The following is a 17204-nucleotide window of genomic DNA, read 5'->3' as shown; positions in this document are numbered from 1 at the left end:
TTTTGATGAGCTACATAAAGAGCTATCTTCACTTAGCCATCGTCGATTTTCATTGGACAGATAAAGGAAGAAAGCATTCAATCCACATCAACTCATCCACACCTCGTAGACCACCCCTATTTGTCTAAACAGTCAGGTTTCATCTACGTTCTTCCTACATTCCAAAGTGTGAAGGGTGTTTTCTCCTTCAAGGAAGGTGAGCTGTGAACTCTAGGATTCATAGTCCGAACGCTCGGGTCACAGGCCACGCCTAGTACGTGCGTAACGGTCTTTGTTGGTTTAGAAATGGATAGGTGTTGTATTTTCAGAAGTACACAAATGTAGATATTTTACCATTTTGATAAAAAAAACTAATTGTTTGGACATTTTTTAAACATCTGCAGTTCCTTTTCAATTATTTCAAAAATAATGTCAGTAGCTTTAAACATATAGTTTCACTTCGTTTCCGAAATGTATAGCTACAAACTAACTCCTGACAGTCAGTCTTGAAATGCATACTTACAAACTAACTCCTGACAGTCAGTCTTGAAATGCATAGTTACAAACTAACTCCTGACAGTCAGTCTTGAAATGCATACTTACAAAGGAAACCGTGACAGTCAGTCTTGAAATGCATAGTTACAAACTAAATCCTGACAGTCAGTCTTGAAATGCGTAGTTACAAACTAAATCCTGACAGTCAGTTTTCGAAAAATCTTGATATGATTGAGGTTTGATACAAATGTGTAAGAATGGTCTTCCTAATCTAGCCCCCAGTGGCACGTGGTATATCTGTGGATTTACAACACTATAAACCGGGTTTCGATACTCGTGTTGGGCAGAGCATAGATAGCCTATTATGTAGCTTTGTGCTTAACTTCAAACATCGGTGGTGTCCAGTCTGATGGACATCCTCACGCATCATTGTTTGCCATCATAATTAACTTCTGTGAAGAAGAACGAGATAGAATTTCAGATCACAGATGATGAAAAATTGTTCCATTGTTCTTAAGCATCAGTTTTAAATACTGTGTTTGAGAATATCAGACAAACGTAAGGTCCATTAGAGATGCATCTCGACCGTTGACAGGTATGTTATAATTTCAGTTTCTTCATTTTTGTTAATACAACTGTCGACTAAGAGGTTTGGAGCTCGCGAGTCTTCATTATTATTTAACTCTTTGTTTATTATTCTGTTAACGATAACAGAGATACGTCCAACGTCATTAAATTTACTTTTGTGTCGGAAGGTTCTCTTTCGTTATTATAGCCTTCAATTTCTGTACAAGGATGTTGTTTCGGACTGAGTGGGTGAGTGGTTTAGAAATTGTGGAAGTTTAAACGTGGAAGCTTTTGTACTTCCGTTAAATAACTCGAAGGGGTCCATGTTCAAGTTTTAACTTTGCATTATTTTAATACGTCTTGAAGATAAGGTTTTATACATTCCTCAAGCTACAAATCTACTGATGTTACAATGCCACACTGTCAAACAGCTGGGAATTGAAAATTGTAAACGGGGTTCGTGAGCTGAATGCCACTCTTTAGGTATATATGTTTTTGTTTGTTCGTTTAAGAATTGCGGACAAATCTACAGAAACGGTATCCTTCAGTACACTCGACCTAATTTTTGTATTCGTAGACTTGAAGTAAGGATAATAAAACAGTACTCACCGTCTACTCTTAGGGATCAGTAGTGAAGTTGGGCTCTTCAAAGAGAGGATCAAGAGTGGGCTGTTATAGGATTGTTGTTGTTTTGAATTAATCACAAAACTACACAGTGGGTTATCTGTGCTCTGTTATCTACGTGTATCGAAACCCGATTTTAGCGTTGTAAGTCCGCAAACATACTGCTGTGCCACTGAGGGATCCTGTTATAGGAAGGGATAATTGGCTAAATTTTGCTGTTCAAGGAGAGAACACTACCTTTACTGATGCACTCTGTAGTAGAAATGGTATATAAATATCAATCACCCTTTTAAACCTATAGACTGTACCCACACATCTTATTTATATGTAACGACAAACTATTTAACCTTATCATTAAAATAGTACTATTACTCTTATAACTGTTAGTTATAACACTGATGGTCTGAATATAAAGGAGGTGAAACTCCATTCGGTTGCCCTTACCTGAGTTAATCTTGTCTGCTTGAGTAATGGGAGGGCTTAATCCTAACTCTCATAATGCACCCTTGTCCCAAAGGGCGGAGCTCGTTTTTTGTGGAGAAAGAATGGCGAATTATTAATCTTCGAATACACACTTTGAGCACAATAATCACTAAGCCACGTCTGCTTCCAGCTGTTAATTCTCTTTGCGCGAACTTGCACGTACACTCAGCTTAAAGTTATCATTAAATTTTGTATCCGAAACTAAGTAACTTGTTGGTACCTTAATTACAAAGAATAGTGGCTTCTTAGTGACATAAGATGGAAATGGCCAATGACCTAACAGCATGGAAGCAGATATCATAAACAACTAAGTTGCTGGGAAGCAGAACGCCTAATTAACAAGTGATTTAGAGATAGTAAATAAACGATAGAGTTACGAATGCCAGGTTATGCTATATGAGCAAAGGTTCGCTCGTAATTTGATAAAACAGAAATAGCCAGCTGTTCTGAAATCCTCCTAGAGATTTGTACTGTGTTCATTTCGGACACGTAATTAACATTTAATTAACTTTAGCGATAACCATCCAGAAATGGAATACAACTGAGCGTTTTAGACGTATATTGCAGCGTCTAGCGAGAACTTATGGGTTATGTAACAACACGTTCTGTAGTTTATGGCCATGAGTGCGTGATAAGAGTGATAGTCAAAACTGATTATTTGAGCTGAGTGACCTAAGAGTTGGCAGTGGGTGTTTTTGATTATCTACTTTCCCTTCAGTCTATCAGCTAAAATTATAAATAGCAAACATGAAACTTTGCTCAAATTTCCGAAACAAACAAACTCAGTGTGGCTGGTTCCATTTACTACTCGTGATGACCTAAAGAAAAGGGCTGAAAATATCAGTAGTAGTGACATATTCACAAGTGTTGAGCTTTATCATGTCCAATCTAATCCCCTGTTTACCTCCACCAGACGCCTCCATGAAAGTGGTGTCTCAGAAGACCTGTTCCGTGCCCTGATGACGCTTAGAAGTTATCTTCTTTGGTCGTGTCTGCAATTTTCAGTGTTATGTCAAACACGTAAAGCAATGCATGGGATGGAACAATGAAAATGACATAGATAAGTGAGCTCACATATCCAGTTTTTTGTACAGTTTTTCTTTTCTTTATGTACTTAAAATGTAATAGTATTTGTTACTTTACGTATACCGTATTTTTCGGTGTACAAGACGCACCCCTATTTCCAAGGCTATCTTCAGGAAAAAAATATTTTTCACGGTTATCATTTATTTACTTTTTCAACGTCAGCAAAATGTTTTACTGTTCTTTAGAATACTTTAAAATAGTTTCCATAATAAAACAAAATGTGGTTGTTTCATACATATGCATCAAAACATTGTTCATTTATTATGAAAACTTTTAAAATCTTCTTTCGCATCAGTGAAAACAAGTTCAGAAAGTTTACTCTCACTTGTCCTCAAACAATATCATCTTTGGTGCCATTAGCTGCCCGTATAGAGTTTTGTGCTCATAATTACTAAAACAAGTTCAAAAGTTTATTCTCACTTGTCCTCAAACAATATCATCTTTGGTGCCATTAGTTGCCCGTATAGAGTTTTGTGCTCATAATTACTATCAGTTTCCAAACTTATGTTCTTATTGTGTTCCCTATGGATATGACCCTATTATTGTTAGTTCAATGTCTACCCACAAATGGAACACTGTTTTACAGTCGTTTCTCATTATAACCCATTTTCTCTAGCCCATGAGAGAAAGAAAACAAGTCTAGAGAAATGTAAATGTTGAACGTACTAGTTTGTAGTCCTTGCTGTACAATGTACAATATGCCTAGGAAGGCATACGATTTTTACCCTTCGGTGTATAGGATACAGGGGAAGGGGGGTTGAAACCACTTTTTTGGGGAAAAAATACCTCTTAAACACCGAAAAATACAGTATATATATTTTAATGAAATTACATAGTAGGATAAGTTGTTTTTAGTTAAAATAACAAAATATATATATATCAATATAATACTCTACTGCTTCAGCTCTCTTGTGACATTCCGTTTCAAGGACATTTAATGACATTCGTGTACCATTATTCCCACTCAAAACATCCAATGAACAACTAGCACATTTAGCAAGTCGAAATAATCCTGAAATGGCCTGCACTCCCATCGCAATCTGCTAGTAGTGAGATTGAATCTCTACCACGCCAAACTTGCTCACCCTTTCAGTCGTTGGGGCGTCATAAAATTATGGTCAATCCCACTATTCGTTGGTAAGAGAGTAGACTAAAAGTTGGAAGTAAATGGTGATGACTAGCTGCCTTCCCTCTAGTCTTACACCGCTAAATTAAGGACGGTTAGCGCAGATAGCCCTCGAGTAGCTCTGCACGAAATTAAAACAAAACAAAACAAATGAATAAACCGGTCAAAAAGTGTCAGAGCCTTATCGCATTTCTGGAATTTAATTTACGAAACGCATTTTGTTGTTCTGTATGTCTTTTGACATCACGAATCGTACCATCGTTTTGTATTATACGAAACAGTGAATCAACTCTTTTACTGTGAGAAAACAAAACACGTTTTAAATACAAGTTTAAGTTGTAGAGCGGTTTCTTTTAAAAACAAATTATTTATTTGTTTCCTCAAAAATAAAAGTATCGAAACCCGGTTTCTTGCGGGATGAATCCATAGACATGCCGCTGTGCCACTTTTTAAGCAAATAAATATATTTAAAAAAGCAAGTTTTAAATGGCTGGATATTTTTCGTTCTACTATTGGATTTTTTTTTATAAGCAACGAATGTACGAATTGTGACTTAGAGAAGGCATTTATGACCATACGAAATCACTTTAAAATACCTAAAAGGATTTTCTTAGGAAACAGACTCCTATAACACGTGATATTATTTTGTTGCAACCTGGTGAGCATAATGGTAACTACATAAGAAACAACACTAGTTTAGTTAAATCGTTGTAGTGAAACCTGTGAATAGTTTAGATAAAGATGAGTCTCTAAGAAACTACATTAGTTTAGTTTAATCTCTGTAACGAAACCTCGTAAGTAGTTTAAATAAGGACAGTTACATAAAAAGTTTAACCGTAGTTAGGTTAGTTTCTTGAAAACGTATAAATAGCTCAGTTGAAGACGAGTACAACGAAACTAACACGTAGTTTCATTAATCGTACCTAATTTTGGGGGTCGAAGCATCCTTCATTCTACTTGCTTACTTGTGTGTGAGGCGCTATTTTGGTTAGCAACACCAAAGTCAACATAAAACAATTTTGTTTGGTAACCATATTAACGTCCTTAGTTGGGAAATTAAAATCGTATAAAATGTCAACTTCAAATAATAGTAAGAAAACCGAAATCAAAAACGATGTCCGCGAGACATAACGCAGTGGGATGACGTACCTAAACGTTTCGTTAAGGTGTATATGTTGTTTGCACACTTGTAGCTATGTTGGATTTCCGAATCAATAAAACAGTAGGTGACGCCTCAATCATATTACACCAATCAAATGCAGGCTTACATTCGCTGAACAATAGAGATTGGAAGACCGCTTTACGTGGTCGTTAAGATCATGACTTTCTTCTTGTAGGACAGACAGTCAGCGCCTCTGCAAATGCTCCGTGTCATTAGCCAGGGATCTCTCTTAGCACGTGCTTAAATCAGCCATACCGAATTTCTTGACGTTCACAACATACCTGACTGATTGGCTAACGACGTCAAATACTTTTTACCTCAGTACTCTGCAGCGTTCTCAAGAAACTGAACTTACAGTCAGGTAAGTAAGTGGTGGAACGTTATGGATACATGTAGTTCATGGCATGTTTGTAGTCCAGTAAACAAATACTTATTATTCTTTCAATAATTCTTATTATTAAATAATTAAAGTAATTTGCTTGTGCAAAACCTTAATCATTAATGGTCAATAACAACAGACAGGTGGAGCTGGACTGTTCTCATCAATTTAACATTTTATCTTTACGATTAATGAAAAATTAAATTAATCTTAATTATCCATTTGACCCCGTTGTTACATCTACGGATTTACAACCCTAAAATTAGGGGTTCGATTCCACTCAGTGGACAGAGCATACAGCACGGTGTGATTTTAATTTAGGAAAACACTACCTCTGTCACACACACACACATATGCACGCACGCATACAATTATCCATTTTATTAATTACTTAGGATGCTATATTGTATTAGTTTTGTTTTTAGAAATCAGAGAGTAAATATTGTTGTTTTCTGTCATGCAGCTTTTGAACATTCAATAAAAAACAACTGAACTAGTCATCCTTTAGTCAGGTTTAGTCAAACATAAGTTTGAGTGTTATTATCGTTCTGTGAATGTCAGATTGAACTGGTCATTCTTTAGTCAGGTTTAGTCAAACATAAATTTTAGTGTTCTTAACGTTTTGTGAACGTCAGACTGAATTGCTCATCCTTTAGTCAGGTTTAGTCAAACATAAGTTTGAGTGTTATTATCGTTTTGTGAACGTTAGACTGAATTGCTCATCCTTTAGTCAGGTTTAGTCAAACATAAGTTTGAATGTTATTATCGTTCTGTGAATGTCAGACTGAACTGGTCATTCTTTAGTCAGGTTTAGTCAAACATAAGTTTGAATGTTCTTAACGTTTTGTGAACGTCAGACTGAATTGCTCATCCTTTAGTCAGGTTTAGTCAAACATAAGTTTGAGTGTTATTATCGTTCTGTGAATGTCAGACTGAACTGGTCATTCTTTAGTCAGGTTTAGTCAAACATAAGTTTTAGTGTTCTTAACGTTTTGTGAACGTCAGACTGAATTGCTCATCCTTTAGTCAGGTTTAGTCAAACATAAGTTTTAGTGTTCTTAACGTTTTGTGAACGTCAGACTGAACTGGTCATCTGTTACTTAGGTTTAGTTTAACATAAAGTTTGAGTGTTATTAACGTCAGACTGAACTGGTCATCTGTTACTTAGGTTTAGTTTAACATAAAGTTTGAGTGTTATTAACGTCAGACTGAACTGGTCATCTGTTACTTAGGTTTAGTTTAACATAAAGTTTGTGTGTTATTAACGTCAGACTGAACTGGTTAAGACCAAAAGAAAGTTTCACTGTTATTAACGTTCATTGATAATCAGACTGAAGTGGTAATCCTTTAGTCAGGTTTAGTCCAACATAAAGTTTGAGTGTCCTTTACGTCAGACTGAACTGGTCATATTTTAGTCTGGTTTAGTCCAAGAGAACGGTTGAGTGATATTAACTTTCATTGAACGTGAGACTGAACTGGTCATCCTTTATTCAGGTTTAGTACAACAAGACGTTTGAGTTTTATTAACGTTCTTTGAATGTGAGACTGAAGAGGGTCATCCTTTAGTCAGGATTTTTGAAACCCCAAAAGTATTTAAATGTTTTGTATTACATTTTATTTTTACCCAAACGAAGAGCCTCCATATTTTCCTCGATTGAACACTCTTGTTACTTACGAAATATAAAACGTGTGGTATTCTTTACAGTAGTTCTTAATTAAGCAAAATATTGTATTGTTTAAGTTATTCTATTTGTTTTTCAACTTATGCTAAAGTATTTTAATGAAATGTAAGCAAACGGTAAACATAAGAATTCGAATTATGTAGCATTGGTTTGTAGATTTCACTTTGAGCTAATTGGAGAGAGGATGGCAGTCGTTAGGTTTGATGAACATATTGAAAGTATATAATGTATTTGTTGTTTACTATCCGGAAAACCACGTTATACGGTAAAAGGGGAAAGATGTCTTAGGTTTAGGTGTAGCCACACTTAATATATCATGCAGATTTGAATCAAATGATCGAATGACAGTCTTTATACGTGACCCCTAACTGCCGCGTTTTACCATATGTCTTTAAAAAAACTTCTGAATAAACCCTTTCAGTCCATCTGTTAGCTTCCGTATAAACCATGCAAGTTTCTAGAACTTGTAATTGTGGCCTAAATGACTTTTTCTCAACGTTTATCCATGTATCCGTCCAAACACAGCCCGGAGTTAGCTATACATCAGTATATCCGTTAGTCTGGTGATTCAACTATCCGTTTGTACGTATATCCCTCTATCGATTTGTCTTTACGTTTCACGTAGCATAATATTTATTTTATATTGAAATCCTTCCAGAAATCATTTGTCTAAATTCTTTATGATTTTATTAAGTTTCAGTTTGATTACTTTTGATTGTTTAACCCTAAACAAGTACATTCTCATGGTTTCCCTTACAACAAAGATACGAATGAAATAAAAGACGTAAATAAACACGATTCTTGATTTAGAAAAAATAAATGGTTTTTAATATAGAATGGTTTTCCTTTTCAAAGTTTGTTTAACCAGTCTTTCAATGTTGTTTGGTGGCTGTTCTGTTCATTCATAAGCTTTAAGTAAGTTTGCTCATAAATTTAAAGTAGAAGATTGGTTTGGTTTGAATTTCGCACAAAGCTACTCGAGGGCTATCTGCGCTAGCCGTCCCTAATTTAGGAGCGTAAGACTAGAGGGAAGGCAGCTAGTCATCACCATCCACCGCCAACTTTTGGGCTACTCTTTTACCAACGAATAGTGGGATTGACTATACATTATAACGCCCCCACGGCTGAAAGGGCGAGCGTGTTTGGTGTGTGACCTAGCCATGCCGGGTCATAGAAGAAAGACTACTTCTGTTTTAAATCGAATATGAGATCACATTTTTAATACAGTAGTCAACAAATATTTTTCTATCCCCTCACACACACAGTGGCACAGCGATAAGGTTGAGGAGGGATTGTAATATGAAGATATGTGTGGTTCGATCTTTGCGTTATCTTTAACACCATACAAAGAAAATGGACAACGAGAATGGTAAATGACTTAGTTTTAAATCGTTACCACCGTGTTAGACTTGAAACACAATTATTCAGCATTCAGTAACGTTTATTTGTTCTAATCCAAATCATCAACTTTTTAGATTTCCTCAATGAGCTTCTGCATTTACGTATTTATTCACGAATCCTTTTTCATATAATATCGAATAATAAATTAGGCGAAGTACTATACTGTTATTAAAGTGTTAAAAGTGCTTTAGTTTACTATATGGTGTGTTAAAAATGAATACAAAATACCTTACGAATATTATGTAAACTTTACCATTAAAAGATGCTTGGTTGTATGTATTTGGTGTGGTGTCCCAAGCTGTGCTGATGAGCCTCGAATAGGCGAAACTTCAGTCCACAACAGAGAGTACGTTGAGTGAATAACTCAACTTCGCAGATTATACTTTTAAATTATTTTTTGTTGAAAACGAGAGAAATCTGTAATACTTCATCGATATCGTAGTGACTATTACGTCACTGGTAAATGTGTTTATTGTCGTACAAGAGAAAAATAGTGCAACAACTATAAGTCTAACAATTTCATAACTCACAGACTATATATTTGTGTATAGTTAGCAGCGAGCACGCAACCAAGAGTTATTACAGGATGAGACGAGAATTCTTCACAACAATTTCTTTCTTGATGCTAACTCTAATGATGGTGATGACGTCACAAAGACCTAACGTCATTGGTTGGCCGTTGACGAAGGAGAAACACACTGAGGTTTGTGGCGAGTTTTATGAGATTATTAAATATTTTATTTACTTTTCGTAATAGCATTCTTAATAGCTTTTAATTAAGATAATTAGCATTTACAGTAGGTTCGTTATAGTTCCAAGAGAATTATTGGTGTATCTTCCTCAATTGCCGTCTTCTACGCCTCGAGACATGTACTTTGGACAACGTTTCGCATCATCGATCTAACTGGGCTAACTAAAGCTTGCGTAAGTTGATAGTGCAACGTGGCTCATCGCAAGACGAGTTATGTTATCTGATATGTCCAAGTTAAGTACTTCTAGTTGAATAAAATCCCAGTTCTAAATCCAGTTGTAAAGTTAGAGCATCCGAGACTATCCATCCGTGACAAAGAGCACTGGAAACAAGTACACTGTAAACAAAATATACACCGTGTTTATGCACCAACCTAACTTAATTTCAACAAACGTAGAACTATTTACTGTAATTACACAAACGCTGGTAAAACTGCAATTAAACTGTAACAACAACTTAAATTATTTCCAGTTAATATTTCAGTAAACTCTTACGCCAATATTCACAGGACCATTTTTAACTGTAATGCCCTTATCCTGACAGTAATTATGTGTCATTAGAAGTTGGACTAATTCTGTGACGATAGTAAATTACAAAAAGAAAGTCGTAATAATAATTTAATTAAGTTTAATAAGAAGGATTAACAACAATCCATATAAGTTTAACTGTAAAAAGAACCAAATAAACATATACTGTGTAGGAAAATTCCCGCCTTTTTTCTTTAATCCAAGACTACCTATCCACACGAAACGTTTTGCAGATAATTATTGAATCAGTTCGTTTGGTTTGTTTTGAATTTCGCGCAAAGTGGCACGAGAGCTGTCTGCGCAGATCAGTTTGTTTAAATAGAGAATACTCCAAATTACCTTCACCACAACTATTGTTGTTCCATTTACAGAATGGGATTCTTATTTTAAAACCATGGGTTGTATTACTCTATTAAAAAAAACAACCCAAAAACTCTAGATAAATATTTTTAACACTTGGAGTAACACTTTGTTAAATAAATGAAAATATTGCTGAGTACTAAAAGAAAGTTTCAATTAAAGTGGGGAATAAACCAACTTTCACACTTAATGAAAATACGTTAAGTTCATCACGTATTTGTAGTATTATAACACGTGCGTCTGTAGCAATACAACAATTACGTATCTGTGAAACTTGATCTTGTATCGTGTGTTTTTCAATTACGCACAAAGCTACTCGAGAGCTATCTGGCTAGCCGTCCCTAATTTAGCAGTGTAAGACTAGAGGGAAGGCAGCTCGTCATCACCACCCACTGCTAATTCTTGGGCTACTCTTTTAACAACGAATAGTGGGATTGACTGTCACATTATAACGTCCCATGGCTGAAAGGGCGAGCATGTTTGGCGCGACGGGGATGCGAACCCGCGACCCTCAGATTACGAGTCGCACGCCTTAAAACGCTTGGCAATCCTGTAGCAAAAGGCCCTAGCATGGCTAGGTGATTAGGGCGCTCCATTCGTAACCTGAGGTTCACTGGTTCGAATTCCCACCAAACCAAAACATGATCGCCAATTCAGCCGTGGGGGCGTTATAATATGACGGTCAATCCCACTGTTCTTTGGTAAAAGAGTAGTCCAATAGTTGGTGTTGGGTGGTGACGACTAGCTTCCTTCCCTCTAGCAAATTAGGGACGGTTAGCGCAGATAGTCCTATAGTAGGAGTGTTCTCAGGGTGATAGCTAGGTGTGGTCAAAATAAAATGTTTAAGGTGACACAAAATTTTGCTGAAAGTGAAATATTACAGTACTTTAATTACAAAATAACATCGGACAAGATATGTATATATTGGAATTATAAGATCAACTTCTTAACAGCGAAACAGTTTCACTAGAATTATCTCAGTCTCGGACAACAGCGTAACAGTTTTAGAGGAATTATCTCAGTCTCAAACAACAGCGTAATAGTCTTAGAAGAATTATTTCAGTCTCGAAAAACAATGTAACAGTTTTAAAAGAATTTTCTCAGTCTCGGACAACAGTACAACAGTTTTACAACAACTATCTCAGTTTCGGACAAAAGTGTAACAGTTTTAGAATAATTATTTCAGTCTCGAACAACGACGTAACAGTTTTAGAATAATTATTTCAGTCTCGGACAACAATATAACAGATTTAGAAGAATTATTTCAGTCTCGGACAAGAGTGTAACAGTTTTACAAGAATTATTTTAGTCTCGACAACAGTGTAACAGTTTTACAACAACTATCTCAGTTTCGGACAAAAGTGTAACAGTTTTAGAATAATTATTTCAGTCTCGGACAACAATATAACAGATTTAGAAGAATTATTTCAGTCTCGGACAAGAGTGTAACAGTTTTACAAGAATTATTTTAGTCTCGACAACAGTGTAACAGTTTTACAAGAATTATTTCAGTATTGGAAAACAGTAACAGTTTTAGAAGAACTATTTCAGTCTCGGAAAACAGAGTAACAGTTTTATCAGAATTATCTCAGTCTCGGAGAACAGTGTAACAATTTTAGAAGAAAGGTCTCTATTTCGGACAACAGTGTGACAGTTTTACAAGAATTATTTCAGTCTCGGACAACGGCGTAATAGTTTTAGAATAATTATTTCAGTCTCGGACAAGAGTGTGACAGTTTTACAAGAATTATTTCAGTATTGGAAAACAGTAATAGTTTTAGAAAAATTATTTCACTCTCGGACAACAGTTGGGAGAGAACTTAAGATAGTATAATAAAGTGAAATTTTAAATATAGTTGCTAATGCCGATTAAGAACAGAGAAGCGATTATAGAATTAACAGTCTTTCAAAACGTATGGTTAAAACGATAGGTGTAACAATACTATAAAAGTGTGTTTAGGAATATGGGGATCACAGTGACAAGATATAATAACAGTAAAATTAGAATATACAATACCGTTTTCAATCTAGTTGCTTTACATGAGCAATGTACGTCACAATCAAGAAAGGATCCACGACGCCGGTTTGATTCCTGTTATAATTATCGTAGAAGAAAGGTTCGAGCTTGTTACCAGAATAGAAGACCACTGTCCAAGGCTTCTACATTTGGAAGATCACAAAGTAAGCGGATATTAGGAAGACAGAGAAAGATGTTGGAAGATATTGTTACAGAGAAAGCTTTCTATGTTGGTATGGAAGATGAACAAAGATCAGAGTTTATGTTTGTTTTGAACAAAGTCGTATTGACCTATCTGCTTTGTTCATCGCGACAAATCGCACCCTGAATTTTAGCGTTTTATAATCGTAAATTTACCGCTGACGCTTCGGAAGACATGAAAGCCAGAAACTTCTTGAGACAGGTTACAGGAGTAATTAAAGAGCATGGGTCAGTCTTACCGATATTTTGTCGGTCTGAAACAGTATTGTTACAGTTGTCATGTCGGTATCAGATATACATATTTTTGAAATATGGATTTCTTCTCTGAAATAATAACTCTGAGTAACTACTATATAAAAAAAAACAGAAGAAAGAAATGAATCTATATAAATATAATAGTCATGTCCACGTAACTATTTATCTATATACATATAGTATTGTCTGTTACATGGACATATAACAGACAATACTATACGTATATAGATAAATAGTTACGTGGACATGACTACTATATAAAAAAATAGAAGTAAGAAATGAATCAATATAAATATAATAGTCATGTCCACGTAACTATTTATATAAATATAACAGTATTGTCTGTTGTATGCCCATATAACTACTTACCTATATAAATATAAGTAGTTATGACTGTTGTATGTCCATGTAACTATTTTGCATGGTGTAGATAGATGTTCAACAAAATTGATGTGGAAGTTCATTAGGTCCGTACGAGAGCACTTACAAATTTTCAATTTTGCGTTTTTCTGTTTGTATGAACGTTTCTGCCTTTTTTTACAATTACATAAAGGAAAGAAACTTTTGAAGTCCTAAGATAACTGTTCATTAATCATGAATTTATATAACTTTAGTCCAGAGAACCAGCACCCCAACTAGTTATGCAGTACCGTTCTTTACTTACACTCATATGTGTTTATAATTAAGGTGAAAGGATATTTTATTAACCCTAAAATTATCGATCGAGGTTTTATTTGGTTTTCCTGAACACGTTTTTCTAATACATTTACGTATCTAATTATTTGTGGGCTCATGTTGCTGAGATTGGATATAACGAGTTTCCAAATAGTAAAGCCTCCTAGTGGCACAACGAAATGTTTGCGAACTGACAACGCTAGAATCCTGGTTTTGATACCCGTGGTGGGCAGAGCAAAGATAACCCTTTTTGTTGCTCTGCTCTTAACTTTAAACAAACAAAAAGTCGTTCGATGAGATGTTAATTTACACTTTATGAATGATATTATTATTTTTAATGTATTAGGTTAGGGTTAAGAAAATGTTTTTTTCCTTAATATCAGTCAGTTTCTTTACTGAGCTGATGGAAGTTGTTTGAATAGACTCATCCACGTCTTTAATACTCTCTGTTAGTCAATCCCATCAGCTGTCGTGGACAAATATGTTACACGCAACAACAAAAAATGATCCAAATGGAACTCGTTCTAATAACAAGTCATGCGAGGAATATAAAAAACTCATTGGTCTTTACAAAAGCATAGTATAATGTGGTGACATTTGATACAGCCGTTGACGAGTACCAGACATGACTTTTGTATATATTCTTCTAGATATAAAGTTTCCTGCGTGCGTTTCGATATTGTAGGGAATAAATGGCCAAAATAGATTGAATTTAGTATTTCACTTGGATAAGCTATAAATAGAAATTGCTCAGGTAGGAAAACACAAGCATGCACATACATATTATATATATATATCTTATGAAGATTCGATAGACCAGAACAAAAGTAAAAGGCGGTGGGCACTATAAGGAATTTCATTCTTTTATATTTCCAGCTTTCATTTTCATGCTGGTTTTATTATGTCATCCGAGAAATTGTTTATTTCAAACTTCCCTTTGACGAAAAATAATACTTGTGTGTTTGTTTTGAATTTCGCGCAAAGCTACACGAGGGCTATCTGCGCTAGTCGTCCCCAAATTAGCTGTGTAAGACTAGAGGGAAGGCATCTAGTCATCACCACCCCCCGCCAACTCTTGGACTACCCTTTTACTAACGAATAGTGGGATTGATAGTGACATTATAAAGCCCCCACGGCTGAAAGGGCGACCATGTTTAGTGTGACGGGAATTCGAACCCTCAGATTACGAGTCGAGTGTCTTAACCACCTGGCCATGCCGGGCCAAAAATAATGCACCATCCACTTATAGCGCCCATATTTAACGCCAGGAGCATAACGTTTACGTAGGTCTTCAGAATTAATACACAATAAACAGTAATTACAAGTATTCGCGTGTGTGCGAGATTATTTTTTTATCCATTGCAAACATTCAATTCTCCTCGGTGGACTCAGCAGATAGCCAAATGTGGCTTTACTATAAGAAGACACACATACACAAACACACTATTGTAAATAAAAATAATTTATGATTTATCTGTTTCTTAAGAAGTGAAAATTGAAACTGATTGGGATTCTGCACAAAGACAGATGCTTTATATAACTTAGCTTCTGTTTCTCATACGTCATAACTCTTGTTTGTATTCTTATGTTATAGAAAATCAAATTTACGAGGACTCTTCGTCGACTCGTTTATTTCTCTTGATTGAAAATGCCTTTGTTAAATCTTTTAGACTTGTTAATGATGTTAAACTCTAAAGTCGATATTTCTGTTGTTGTTCTAAGGTGAAACCTGAAACCACTCAGTACTCCATTTTGTGATTCTGGTTATCTAATGGTTGTTTCAGCTACCGAGTTTTACCTGTTTTCAGCCTCAGCGTTCGTTACATTGGTTATTCAGACCGGGATTATTATGGACAAAAACTTTTATTTTTCAACTTACGATTTCAGGCATTACCCCCGTGTCAACCTTTCAGTGTGTGTGCTTACGTACAATTTAACTACCAGGGTTGGAGCTACCAAGAGTTGTGCAGCTGTCAAAACGGATTCTCCTGCCCTCTGGTGTGGAACGGAAGAGATGGGCATACCATTTCCCACGGCAACGATCAATACAAGGTACGTCACGTTTTCAAGTTAGACTGCCTGTCCTTTCTCGTACTATTTCACAAAGTATATTTTGAGATAAAACAAACTGATTTTCAAGTAAACGCCACCTAGAATTCATTTCAGTATATCATCTTTTAAATTGTAAAACAACCACCGAAATGAAAATTTTGTATTTTGACAGTTTTAAAAATATATACCTCTGAAACGAACAAAAATTAAACTTTTTATCTTCTGGTCATTATTTAAAATTAAATTTAAATCCAACATAATTTAGAGAAAATTAAAAAGCTTATTTCAAACTTCGTCTTCTTAGTTACTTACAGTATTGTGAGAAATTTAACCTATATTTTTCTCTACACTATTGGGAGAATAATTTGATTTATGGTTTTCGTATAGTACTGTGAGAAAGCCCCCAGGTTAAAACTCTGCACCAACAAAGGCGTTGTTTACAGCAACTATTTAGAAGTATCCGATTTTACTGGCGAGACACTGATCAATACAGTTCGTATTCACTGCAAGTGTCCAGCGACTTATAAGTTCGCCAGAAATAGCACTTCTTTCTCCCAGCAAGCCCAAGGAATCACGACTATAAGCGTTAAGTCACACTGCAAACCGGTAAGAACCAATTAGGTGTTTAACACGTGAATTTTGTTAGCTATTTTCTTATCTTTCGATCATAAATATTAAGGACTCTTTTCTTGCGCGTCTCAGTTTCGTCTTTAGCACATACCATCGCTTTTAAGCCTGTAAAAAAAATACTTTAACTATTCAATCTCTTTCAGCCACCTACGTGTGAACCCAATGACCCATGCATGACAGTAACCGACACTTCCGAGAGTAAACGCTTCATCAATCGGAAGTGCTCGTGCCCCCTTGGGTACTTCTGTCCTAGGGATGTTGGACTGGCAACAGAACGTATAGAGATGGACAAGGGTGGATACTATATATTACATTGTTTCCAGTCATTTCCCGACATGATGTAAACTGCTGGTACACAAAGAAAAATACACTCGGATTCCATGTGCTACAATAAATCAATGTTCATCTCTCTCTGAAACTTAAAAAGTAATTATTTTTCTTTTTAAAGCACATTATATATAACTACCAGTGACCGGAATATTTCTATATAATCTTTCAGGAATTATCTGTTTTTTTCTTCCTGAATTAAACAACTTCGCGTTTCTTGTGGGCTAAGTGCGTTAACCATTTTCTTTCATTGTTGTTGTTGTTGTTGGTATTAAAAATCGTTTTAAAACGGCACTTGCATTGTCAGTAATTTATTCTGTAATAAAACATCTGGTTATTTCATGTTCACGTCATCACTTTGACAATAATAATTACAGTCATATTTAATATTTAAAGAAGTTCCTTTATGGCTTTTATCTTTAAAA

The 17204-nt window shown here is 35.4% G+C and overlaps 1 protein-coding gene across 2 annotated transcripts in view; it reads left to right on the top strand.

Annotated features, from left to right (window-relative positions):
* The window catches only part of LOC143258251 (U-scoloptoxin(11)-Sm5a-like), a 59620-nt gene extending 42554 nt beyond the window's left edge, over positions 1–17066 (top strand). The window contains exons 1-5 of one of the 2 annotated variants that reach the window (XM_076517234.1): positions 5649–5883; positions 9536–9687; positions 15658–15822; positions 16210–16428; positions 16596–17066. In XM_076517234.1, coding sequence (XP_076373349.1) covers positions 9571–9687; positions 15658–15822; positions 16210–16428; positions 16596–16796 — 702 coding nt within the window. In that variant the 5' untranslated portion in view covers positions 5649–5883; positions 9536–9570 and the 3' untranslated portion in view covers positions 16797–17066. Of the gene's footprint in view, positions 1–5648; positions 5884–9535; positions 9688–15657; positions 15823–16209; positions 16429–16595 lie in introns of those variants that run through there. The other variant, XM_076517233.1, reaches the window with a different exon arrangement.
* The last annotated feature ends 138 nt before the right edge of the window (positions 17067–17204 follow it).

The sequence above is a fragment of the Tachypleus tridentatus genome, chromosome 7 (assembly GCF_004210375.1).
Source record: "Tachypleus tridentatus isolate NWPU-2018 chromosome 7, ASM421037v1, whole genome shotgun sequence".
NCBI lineage: Eukaryota > Metazoa > Arthropoda > Merostomata > Xiphosura > Limulidae > Tachypleus > Tachypleus tridentatus.
The sequence above is the reverse complement of the archived record's forward strand: the minus strand, read 5'-3'. Positions and strand labels throughout refer to the sequence as shown.